Below are 12,839 nucleotides of genomic sequence, written 5' to 3'. Positions count from 1 at the left end.
TATTATTTTCTAATATATTGTATTATATTGTATTATATTATATTTATTTTCTTTAACACGAAAAAAATCGATTTAAAAGATAATATTATTCAAGAATAACTTATGCACAAATAAAAAGCTGTTTTAAAATTCCACTGAAATGGCCCTGTAGATTAAATCTTCGTCTTTAAAATGAGACATTGTTCATCAAAATTGATCGAGAATTACTTTTTGTTCTCCTTGATAGCGCAAATGCTGTTTTCGATATTTTTGACAAAATTAAGTTTAATACTGTGGCGCCTCTCGAAATTTGTAGCAAAAAAGATGAAGCTCGTATCTTCACTACTGATTTTTATATACACGCTAGAATGGTATATGTTTCATGTTTATGAAGTAACGATTGCTGCTTGGTTGTTACGTAATAGCTGATGACAGATTTTTTTAAATATTTCTAAACGGAAAGAAATGGTTTTCACGATACTCGCACGGAAAAACTACGGTATTTTACTCGATCATTTTTACACTTTATCGACCGATAGCCTATTAATCGGCTTTTTGTTGTCGATGTTTACCGACCGATAGCCTATTAATTGGCTTTTTGTTGCTGATGCTTATCGACCGATAGCCTATTAATTGGCTTTTTGTTGCCGATGCTTACCGACCGATAGCCTATTAATCACTTTTTTCTTCAATTCTATTTGAGCATACGAAACGCACAGATACTCCCGTGCAATGATCTAGATCGAAAAACAGCCGACGCCAGGGAGAATCTGCGGCTGAGCGGCCGGTCGGACGTGCGTATACTGTTGAACCGCTAGCGGTCGGTAAAGTGTTAACACTAGCAGTTCAAAAATCCTATACCCTTCTTATCGGCCACTCAGCCGCAGATCTTCCCAAACATCGGCTCGGTTTCGGCTTAGACTGTCATGCGGGAATATATTTGCTTTTTTTATGCTCTGGTAAAATTGTACGCTTTGTGTTATTATAGGATAACCAAATTTAATAAAATCTTTTATTTTAATGATATTAATGCTAAACAATGTTTATTTTATCTATTACAATCATTATATATAATATTTACATAATATACCATAATCCATATAACAATGTTTTTCGAATAAGAAGTTGTTTAACCCCTTAACGCAATTTTTTTTTTTTAAATCCGGGCAAAAAAAATCAATTTTTTTTTATGTAAAAAAACACAATTTAGAACATTGTCTTGGCAAGAAAATTAAAAAAATACAAAAATAATCAAGATTTTTATTTTAATTTTGGATTTTGATCCATATAGCAGAAAAAAGCTGAATATTGCGACGTTACACATACATTGACTTTTTTATCTTTCTTTTAGAATTGCTATTTCGGAAAAAACATATTTTTTTGCTTCCACATTGTTATTTTCAATTCTCGATTATATTCGAGTGTGAAAAAATCATAGCAGCATAAAATATAACGCCGTTCGAATTATCTCGAGTGTGCACAGTTTGTCCTGTTTAGCGCGCTCGAATTAACTTGAGCGTACAAGTTAAGGGGTTAATATTTTTTTAAAGTATGATACCGCTCGAAACAGTCACCTTTGTGTAGTGGAACGTTGCAAAATTTACAGATGAACCCTGTTCTGCTTCTTTTTTTTTTTTTAAATTAAACATACTGCATTGTCTTAGAGGTTTTTCACATCGACCGCTGGTCACTACATTTACTAGTTTATGCTTTCCGAAATTTGTCAGTCTTCCGAGATGATCAATTCGGGATGTGCTTCTTGTGGGTTCGGGATTAGGTAGATTTTGTTCTTTAGTTTCGCAAGTTTTTATTCACGAAACTGCCACTTTGTGCAGGAAATTTTTATATGTAATCTTCTTACCGCTTAGAACTGTATATTTCTTTAAAAGAATTAAAATTTCTTTATCTTCCTAAAAATGGAGTAATAGGACAGATATTGATCTGCGCGATCCACGCCCTTCATATTGTATAATTATTGTAATCTATTGTTGAAATAGGCTTCTGTATGGGGTAATCTGATGTCCTACTTCTGCTTCCAGATTCGTCCATTTGTGCAGAATGTATTATCGAGATTATATTATAGGGGGACCGGAAAGTAATGTCGTTTCTGCGCATGTCGATATTTGATTGTCATTTGTCAGCTCATTGTGTACTTCGAAGTCGTGTCAAAGACATTTTAAGGTTATTGTGACTTGTTCACTTCTAAATAATTAAATATTAGACTCTTTTTTGCAATTTGGGATGAAATGTCCAGCCAAATACCAGAAGAGCATATCCGGCATTGTATGCTTGTTGAATTTCGCAAGGATAGTAACGCAACAGTTACGACCAAAAACATTTGCGATGTTTATCCAAGTGCATTAGACGTTTGTAAATGCCAAAGATAGTTCTCTAAATTTAGTTCCGATAATTTTGATCTCTCTGACTCCTATCGATCAGGAAGACCAATAACATTAGACAACGACATGCTAAGGACAGAAGTGGAAGCAAATCCATGTCAGGCAATCGAGGAACTCTCAAACATCTTTAACCAACCTTGGTCGACCATCCAAGAATATTTGCAGCAGATTGGAAAAATAAGCAGAGCAGGTTTGTTTGGGTCCCCCATAATCTGTCCGATGAGAACAAAGCCAATCGATCCATCACATGTAACGTATTGCTTCAACGGCACCATACAGAACCGTTTTTTGATCGCTTGATCATTGGAGACGAAAAATGGGTCCTATATGATAATCCAAAACGTAAAAGGTAGTGGCTCTCTCCAAATGAATCACCACGAAGTACTGCAAAGCCGGGTTTACATCCCAAAAAGGCGCTTGTGTGTGTTTGGTGGAGTATACGCGGAATTGTTCATTTTGAAGTGCTGAAACCTGGACAAACTGTTAATGCAGATCTTTATCGTGAACAATTGGATCGAGTGAACCAATCTTTAATCGAAGAGTATTCGGTGATTGTCAACAGAAAAGGCGTTATTCTGCAACACGACAATGCAAGACCGCACTGTACAAGACGAACCTTGGAAAAAATTAATGAATTGGGGTGGGAGGTACTGCCTCACTCACCATACTCGCCCGATATCGCACCTTCGGATTTCCATTTATTCCGATCGCTACAACATTTTCTTAGTGGCAAAAAATTTGAAAATTTTATGGTGTCCAAAATGCCATCTCGAGATATTTTACTCAAAAACCAATTGATTTTTATCGGTCCAACGTTATTATTGAAAATTTGCACACTAGATGGCAAAAGGTTGTTGACAACGAAGGTGATTACATTATTGATTAAAAATAAAAACTTGGTAAAAATTTATTCGTTTGAATTTAATTTAAGAAAGCGACATTACTTTCCGGTCTCCCTAATATTTATGTTCCTTCTGCCATTATTCCATACTTATAATAGAATATGGTCATCTGTATGAAATTCATGCTGGCCTGTTGAAAGTTTGATCGTTTGAAGTGGTTAAGGAAGACCTTTATTTCTTCGAATTGTCTCGCACACTCGCATCTTGTTTTTTAAAAGAATTTTAACCATTTTGACACTATTGTAATAATTGTTTTGATATATATGGTGCCACATATTCTTATACGGTTCAATGACCGATAATATAGTGTCTTTTAATTTTTGTCCATCAGCAGTATACATGTAAAAGTTACATACGTATCCTTGTACGAGCTTCAGACAGCGCTCTGACCAGTATTCCATATTTTGTGATTTTTGCAGGATTATATGTTTCGATTGAAAGTTTTATCTCTCCACGAAATTATATACTCATCCAGAGACAATTGTTGATGTGGTTTATACACATCGTTAAATTTTTTCTTTAAGTAATCGACAACAAACTGGACTTTTGCAAATCTATGCGAATTTGAAGAAATGTTGTTATTGTTACAAAAATGCCAGCTCTGCATTATTTGTAAAAAAATCTGTTTCTTCTCATTACTTTCGAGAAGAATGGTGTTTCTATAGTTGGATCCGTCGATCAATAGTCGTAAAGAACGTCCTTCTTTACTTGACCCATTGGAATTATTAGGCTTAAAAATTTCTTCATTTCAGATACTGTGATGTCTGTCCATTTTTTCGTTTTTGGTATAATTCTATATTTTTCTATGGATTGATAATAATATCTATTGGATTCCTTTACCAAGTCCTCAATCAGGTCATTTCCATGATAAATTTACAATATCCATTATACTTTCAGGGGAACTTGGCATAATTTTTACACCAGGGCTGCCTTTGAAAGGTTCCAAAATTATCGTCTTGTCGTTCGTCGACCATGTTCCATTATTGTCTTCAACGTTATTATTTATATGATCGTCTTATGAATCACTGTATATTAGTGATAATATAAAACGTCGCTTTCGAATTATTACATCACTGCTATCATTTTCGCCATCAGTATCACTTGCTGAAGAGCTATCAAGACAATCTGACAAATCATCGAGATAAAACTCACCAACGTTATCCTTTTCATTCATCGTGAAGGCTAAATTTTCAAAAACTGTATAAAAATATGGGTGCTTTCAGAGCAAAGCAACGAGTATTTGACTACACAGAGTAAGAAATGCCTACTACTTGTCAACCTAACCTAATCGGATCTAACGGATTAATAAATAAAAAAATCGATTAATCGGCTACCGGTCGGTAAGCTCTGTGGACTAAAAGTCGATTAATCGATTGCCCGTCGGTAAACGCTGGGAACAAAAAATCGATTAATCGATTGCCGGTCGATAAACGCTGGGAACAAAAAGTCGATTAATCGATTGCCGGTCGGTAAAGTAATCATCTAAACTTTAGCTAGATGATTCTATGGTAAAAATAAAAAAATAAATGTCCAATCATTTATATCAAGGGATTTGAATGTCTAAATGATTGTTAAATATTGGAAAAATTTATACTTTCTTTTAGATTTTATTGACTAAAAAAAAAAAAAAAAAGAACAAGACTACAAGCAATGTGCAGAGTTCATTGGAAAGCGTCTGGATTCGTAATTCAGGAATTTTGTGCAGGTTCGAAGCTAAAATAATTTTCCGGTGGTTTTTCTTTTTTTTTTGTTGTTGTATCGATGTAAACGAAAATAATGAACTAATTTACTCTTTTTTTTTTTATTTAATAATTTAGTAAAGTGTTACTATTCAATCTTTTATGTTTATTTTCTCTACTGATAGATGACGTGAATTTCGCGATGATTTAATGTTATATAGGACACAGCAGTAGTATAATTTTGTTCGATGACAAATGCATATAAAGTATATATATTGGTCGATTATTTTTTCAAAATTAATAATTAGTTAACATATATATATTATATTTTTAATAATGATCAAAACATGAATTTGTTTCCACATCATTTACGAGATTTTTCTTCCAATGTTATTTTGTTATTTCCTCTGTTGTTTCCTCTATAGGAGTTCACTTTATATTATTATTATTATTATTACTAGTATTACTATAATAATAATATTTAATGTAACAATAATAATAAGAAGAAACAAAAGAATATATTTATACTGTATACATCATGACACATATGATAACGGTAATTTATGATAAAAGAAAGAAAAATGTATCATTTTACGTGATGATTTGACGAGCGCGAATTTTCAACTAATCGTGAATTTTCTATAATTTTGACATATGATCTTCCATCTAATACAAACGATATATGAAGAAAAATATAAAATTCTTTTATTTTCGTCCATTATAGTTTCTCTTTGTTTTATTACCTTATGATCGTAATATATTTGTTTCGACACTGTTTCTTACTCATGATCAGCTGAAGCTAATTGTTTTTACTATTATAATATAAAATGTATTAAATAATATCTAGATAGAAAATATGTATATAAATAATATTTAAATACATTATTATTATTATTATTATTATTATCAGTAATAGTAATAATAATAGTAGTGTTAATAGTCGAAGTAGTATAGAGAAGACTAATTTTACAGGGATAACTACGTAAAAAAAAGCGCTGGAAATTTTATTTCATAGGTAGTATGGAAATGAACTCATGTTTCAATTTGTATTAAAATAATATAATATATAAGTATTCATTTAATTATTTTGAAGAAAATATTGGACAAATTCGTATTTTTTTCGCAGAGATTTATATACTAATTCTTATATGTGTCAATTATATATATTATTTTTTATGCATTTATCATAAAACAAATTGTGTACCGATGTCGTATCTAAAATCACCACGCTACCATTAAAGAAAAATATACAATACTTATGAAAAACTGAAAATTGTGAGTTTACAATCTACTAACACTACTTACTCTAACTCACATATAACCAATTACTATTTATCCGTGAGAAAGGAATGACCAACAAGTTTATATACTGATATGATAGGTGCATGGTGGGGATAGAGTTTCCCACTTGTATTCGTAGTTCATATTTTGTTCATACCTGTCGCTGAAGTCACACGTGCTTTGAATAAAAGGTAATGAACAATCTTAATTAAAACTACATGTCGGTAAAGAAGATATAAGAAGATATAGGGATCTATAATTATCGATAAATATACTTCACTACATATGATAAAACAGTTTCGGAAATATGCAGACGCGCCATAAATCATTGACGAATTATTCCGTAGTTACATTTCTAATAATTGATTTAATCAATTAATAAAATAATAAGTAAAATTGTGTGAATCATTGATGAATTATATCGTATATATGAGAAATGATTAATCATATAAAAACGTGTATATGTCATTAAGGAATTTTTCTGCAATAAAATAATTTTCTACTAATTTCGCTTACTTAACTAATTACACGTAATTAATTCGATGCCGTAGAAGTCGACGTCTTCAATAAAAATTTGCATGACTTGTTATAGATATATATTCACATATATCTTGACAAAGTAAGAAATATATTTACAGTATATTCTTAAAATATATTGTTTATTCTTATGAAATAGTATAAAAATAGGAAAATAAAATAATGGATAATTGTCGTTTATTTAGCCATGTAATATTTGGTCTTTACGAAGGGCATTTTAGTCACAGTTGCCTTATAAGTCTTCCCTCGGATCTCTACTAATACACCTTGACCAGATTGTGCCAGGTCTGGTGGTACATAACCCATGGCAATTGGACGTCCTAAAGTGGGACTTGGTGTACCAGAAGTAACGGTACCAACTCGTTCACCCTCTGGGGTTAATATACTCGTACCTTCTCTAGCAGGTGGCCCTTGCCCTAATATTAAGCCAGTCCTTTTTTTTGTCGTGCCGAGTTTAATCTGCGAAAGAATTCTCTCGGCACCTGGAAAGTTTCTTTCCGTTCTTCTTCTCTTCGCTGTATAATAATCATTCTTTTAATCATAATTTTATAAAGACCAATATTCGAAATTGATCGTCGTATAATAATACGATTGTACAGTTTTTCAATATAAATGAATTTAAGTAATTTAAAAGAAAAAAGAAAAAAGAATTCGATAAGTACTAACCTACCAACCAATTCAGGGCAGCTTCGACTGGCGTGACGTTGTGATCGATATCGTGTCCGTAGAGGCAAAGTCCGGCCTCCAGTCTGCGGAAATTGGTGGAAAAAGTCAGTAGAGCCCCACCCTGACCACCTGTGGATCCTACCTTAGACTATCCCTAGCGCCAAGTCCGGCGAGCTTCACCTCTGGATTCTCGAGGATTTTTTCCACTAGATCGCGTGCCTTTATTTCTGGTATTGATATCTCGAAACCATCTTCTCCTGTATATCCACAACGAGATATCCTGACGATAATACCCAAAACATCGGTTATCACGCTGTTCATGAATTGCAACTTCGATAGATCAATTTTGAGGAATGGCTGAAGGACTGTAGATGCCATTGGTCCCTGCAATGCTATTAATCCTTGCTCGAGAGGATCAAGAAATTCCAAATCGATTGTTTTATTTTCCTTCTTAAAGTTCTCCTGAAAAACAAAAATAAATAAATAAAAACATGCATTTTATCTTAATATAAAAAATATATATATACTCGTATATTAATTGAACGGATATGTAAATAAGTATAAACATAGTATTAAAAATGATCGATCACCGTTTGTAGTAAAAGCAATTGAGTATCCTCTTCTCGTCTTCCCGCATTCGAAACGACAAAATATTGATCGTCCTTATCCTTGGTTATGATCAAATCATCGAGAATACCACCGTTATTGTTGGTAAATACGGTAAGCGTGGCACCACCGTCGTTTAATTTCTTCAAATCGCAAGTCGTCAGAGATTCGAGAAATTCTCCCGCGTTCTTTCCTTGAACGCGTGTTTGCATCATATGACCTACGTCGAATATAGAGGCGTAGGTTCTCGTATGTTGATGAGATACAGCGATCGCTTCTTTGTATTGTATTGGTAACAGCCATCCCGAGAAATTCACAAGTTTTCCTGAAGAAGCAAAAAAAAAAGAAAGAAAAACAAGATAAATATAAGAAGAGAATAAAAAACTTTCTTTCAGAATAATTGAAATCGCTCGATCGTTAATAAAAAGTAAATCCCGATTACTTGCCTTCGTTTTTAATGTGAAGATCGTACAAACAGGTCTTCCTTGCTGTATCAGAGTTCGTTGCCGTGGACATACGACGCACCGTAGCCCTAAATAGACCGAGGAGACTAACGGATATCGTAGTAGAATCGATCAAACATCCTGAATACGTTATAGAACTCCTCCGTCTTGACCTAACCTTCGAATTTGCCACGTTGAGGGTTGACGTATTACGCACACCAATACGTAATAATTCGAAACATTTTTCTCCTATTCTATCGATACGATTATATACACGTATTTTACGAACGTTCAAACGAAACATGATCGTTCGTTCACTCTGAATGATTTGTTATTGACTACTAGTTTACACAGTGAACGACTTCGTAATATTATAACATCATCAAGAAGCGATGACCTTTATGAACCCGAACTTCCTCAGACTCGGAATCTTGGCTTTACCTTCTTCGAATATTTTGAAAACGATAATTCTATAATAATCTTAAGACGATAATGAGGGGAGATATACATTATTTTATCTCTATCGTACGACGCTTTCTCCTTTATTATTTCGATAATAATGTTCATATTGTCAATATGTATGCTTTGATCGAGCTTCGATATTATATATCAACGCGTTTTTAAATTCCATTCGTTGATGTTTAATAAATAGATATTTAAATTTCGAATATAAATAATATTTGCCGTTTTGCGCGAACTAATTACATTATCCGTATCTATGCCGATTAATCTATCAATGTTTTCTTTATGATCATTATTTTATGCTCGTTTCTATTATCATAAACGTTCAAAGTTATTCGTTCAAAATTATGCATTAGATCAATAAATAAAATAAATTTGCAAAAAGCGACGAATCGTTATTGTATTATAGTAAACGTTATATAGAAAAATATAACTGCTTTTCCTCACGTCTTGTTTTACAATTTCTTACCATTAATTTTTATACATTTAAAATCCGATAACTTATGCCGAACCTGTAAAATAGTTCGAAACGCATTTATAATACACACATATATGTATACATATATATATATATATATATATATATACATATATATACATATACATATATATATACATATACATATATATACATATATATATATATATATATATATATATATATATATATGTTAGATAATTTTCTACGTACGATATATCGATGTTTTTCCTCTCTCCTTGTAATCGTGCTGAGAGTTATCTATTTTTTGTTTTTCAAGAAGGGTCACGATATTTAATCCATTTTTCCGATAGAAAAGGCCATTGATGATAATATCGAAGCATGAGCGGCGATGGGTAGGCTGATCATAGTCACGAGACTTCGGATGCTTATTAAATTTTTATTGTACCACGTAATAATAATAATAATAATAATAATAATAATAATAATAATAATAATAATAATAATAATAATAATAATAATAATCAATAATAATAATAATAATAATAATAATAATCAATAATAATAATAATAATAATAATAATAATAATAATAATAATAATAATAATAATAATAATAATAATAATAATAATAATAATAATAATAATAATAATAATAATAATAATAATAATAATAATAATAATAATAATAATAATAATAATAATAATAATAATAATAATAATCAATAATTAATGACAATAGCAATAATAATAATGATGATATAATCGTAATAATAAAATAATAATAATAATCATTAATAAATAATTAATGACAATAATAATAATAATAATAATAATAATAATAATAATAATAATAATAATAATAATAATAATAATAATAAAATGATCGCACAATAATTATCATCGCAAAAATAAAGTCGTCACAATAATGACAGTAATAAATTGTTTTAGTATTAATAATGTAATAATATTAATAATAATAATAGTAATTATAATAATAATAATAATAATAATAATAATAATAATAATAATAATAATAATAATAATAATATATAATAATCAATAATCAATAATTAATGACAATAATTAATGACAATAATAATAATAATAATAATAATCGTTTCTTATCATAATAATAGTAATAGTGTTATAATAATAATGATAATTCATCATCGTCGGTAATAATCCAGTGACAAATGTCAATATTTATACAACAGCGTGTCGAACGGAGAAACGACCTTAAAAAACGAAGACAGTATCAATGTTTGTTCGTACATTTTGTTTGTTAGCTTCCGCTGTTTAATTTTCCCGCTCGCCCTCATAATTCTTTTTTCTCACTCGTTCTCGCTTTCTCGCTCTCTCTCTCTCTCTCTCTCGCTCTATCCGATTTCTCTCATTCTCTCTCTTTCTCACATTTTCGAACTTTCACTCGCACATTCTCTCTCTCTCTCTCTCTCTCTCTCTCTTTCTCTCGCTTTCGACTTGTATCCTTGTTTTTCTCTCACACACACGCACACTTTCTTCCTCTGTCTCGTGTGTTTGATGTAAAAATTGTCCCTGCACAGTCCGACGAACGCGTGTGTGTGTACGTTTTTCTATCCTTCTCCTTTCAACCCTTTCGGCTGTTTTTAACACTCGACGCTTACCGCATATTGAATCGCGCTATAAATATCTCTTTGCTCCGAAATTCTTATTGTGGTCTTCTCATCGTATTCTTTTCGCATCGCTTTTTCTTCTGCTTTTTTTTTTCATTTGTTGAACTCACATGTTGACACATTCACTCACACTGGTAAATCGGTTTGGTAGTGGAGGGACGGTGGAGGATTGGTGGGGTGGGGCTAGAGGATTGGGATTAAGGGGATGAGTGGGAGTAGGGAGAGGAGATTGGTGGCCCTGAAGTGATGCTGGCGAAACCATGATAATGACAATGGTGATAATGATTATAATGATGATGATGATGGTGACGGTAATAATAATAATTAATAATAATAATAATAATAATAATAATAATAATAATAATAATAATAACAACGCTTATGTGGCGATGATGGTCGAAATGGTGAAGGTAGTAGAGGTGGGATGATGGTCTAACAGAGATGGTATTGGTTTAGAGTGATTCCAGTTAGAGATAAAACGAAATGAGGAACTTTTTCAGGAGTTATGCTTGCTTGAATAAATTAATATCCGCGGTAAAAAAAAGGAGACCCTATTGATTGATTGATTGATTGATTGATTTCACGGTCCATCGGTCGGCGTTCGAGTAGGGCTCTTTATATGTGAATCTTTAACGGTTCTATTTCCTTTGAGAGAAAATCTTCGTGTGATTTTTTGAAAATAGTAAAGAACAAAAAAAGAAAATGTCGAACGAACAAACTTTCAATAATGTCGATGGACGACGACCGAGGGACTCGTCTATTTTTAAAAACGGTCTTTTTTTTCTATTTTGTTTTTTTTTTTCGTCAGCAACGTCGGAAATTACAAAATAATTTCGACGATCGCGCAATGGAGAGAATCTATGTAAGTATATATATATATATATATGTACGTATATCGGAAAATATTAATTTCTTCGATCATCCGCGTAAAAAAGAGAGAAAAAAAGAAAAAAAAAAAAGACAAAAATAATGTTCGATATCTGTAATATATAACTGTTTCGTTTATGCGATTTCTTTTTTTTTTGTTTGTTTGTTTGTTATCGTTCTTCTACATCGTCATCCATTATTGTTATTAACCGAGAGTTAATCTTTTTTCCTTCTTACATCCGCATCTTCGCTCGATCTTCCTTTCCCTTATCCTCTCTTCTCGAGACGGCCCTCGTTCACGACGTACGCGTGATTTATATATATATATATATATATATATATATATATATATATATATATATATATATATATATATATAATTTATATTGTACATATGTGTGTATCTCGCGAAAGGAAGAGATGTATACGACAATGATGATATATATTTTTATCGTTTTACACTTTTCTCTTTTTAATTATCGCTTTCCGTTCGTTTATTTTTATTTTTATTTTTATTTTTTTTTATTTTCCTTTACGCTCTCGTTCTCTCGCGATCAATCACGTTCTAAAAATGGAAGCCGTTGGAAGAGGCTGGTGATATCGTCGCGAAGGAGGACGCTCTCGTGCATACATATTGCTCGTAACGCGATTTTTGCGTTTGTTTATTTTTGTTTCCTTCTTTCTTTTTTTTTCGATGCCGTGTACGTACGTAGGTGTGCCACGCATGCACATACAACATACATATATGTATATTTCTATATATAGATATATATATATAATAATATGGGTATTCTTTTTAACTTTCTCTCTCTCTCTCTTTCTCTCTCTCTCTCTCTCTCTTTCTTTCGCTCTAAACATTTGGTCATTGTAGAAAATGAAATGAAGGAATGAGTCGTCGTCTTGCATTTCTTACCATGTTTTCTTT

At 31.6% G+C, this 12,839-nt stretch overlaps 2 protein-coding genes across 2 annotated transcripts; one reads left to right on the top strand and one right to left on the bottom strand.

The window, feature by feature from the left end:
• The first annotated feature begins 2,225 nt into the window (after positions 1–2,225).
• On the top strand, positions 2,226–3,790 carry LOC124427508 (histone-lysine N-methyltransferase SETMAR-like). Its single transcript, XM_046970502.1, has 4 exons — positions 2,226–2,334; positions 2,419–2,627; positions 2,732–3,244; positions 3,722–3,790. Exons 1-4 carry the CDS (start codon positions 2,226–2,228, stop codon positions 3,788–3,790), a joined length of 900 nt encoding a protein of 299 aa, XP_046826458.1.
• Positions 3,791–6,880: 3,090 nt separating this feature from the next.
• LOC124427310 (aminomethyltransferase, mitochondrial) lies at positions 6,881–8,890 on the bottom strand. Its single transcript, XM_046970060.1, has 5 exons — positions 8,496–8,890; positions 8,034–8,374; positions 7,586–7,905; positions 7,444–7,526; positions 6,881–7,292 (listed from the first exon to the last, which is right to left on the bottom strand). The coding sequence occupies exons 1-5, from the start codon at positions 8,794–8,796 to the stop codon at positions 6,955–6,957; spliced, it is 1,383 nt and encodes a 460-aa protein (XP_046826016.1). The 5' UTR covers positions 8,797–8,890; the 3' UTR covers positions 6,881–6,954.
• Positions 8,891–12,839: the final 3,949 nt, after the last annotated feature.

The sequence above is a fragment of the Vespa crabro genome, chromosome 10, assembly GCF_910589235.1.
Source record: "Vespa crabro chromosome 10, iyVesCrab1.2, whole genome shotgun sequence".
In the NCBI taxonomy this organism is placed as follows: domain Eukaryota; kingdom Metazoa; phylum Arthropoda; class Insecta; order Hymenoptera; family Vespidae; genus Vespa; species Vespa crabro.
The sequence above is the reverse complement of the archived record's forward strand: the minus strand, read 5'-3'. Positions and strand labels throughout refer to the sequence as shown.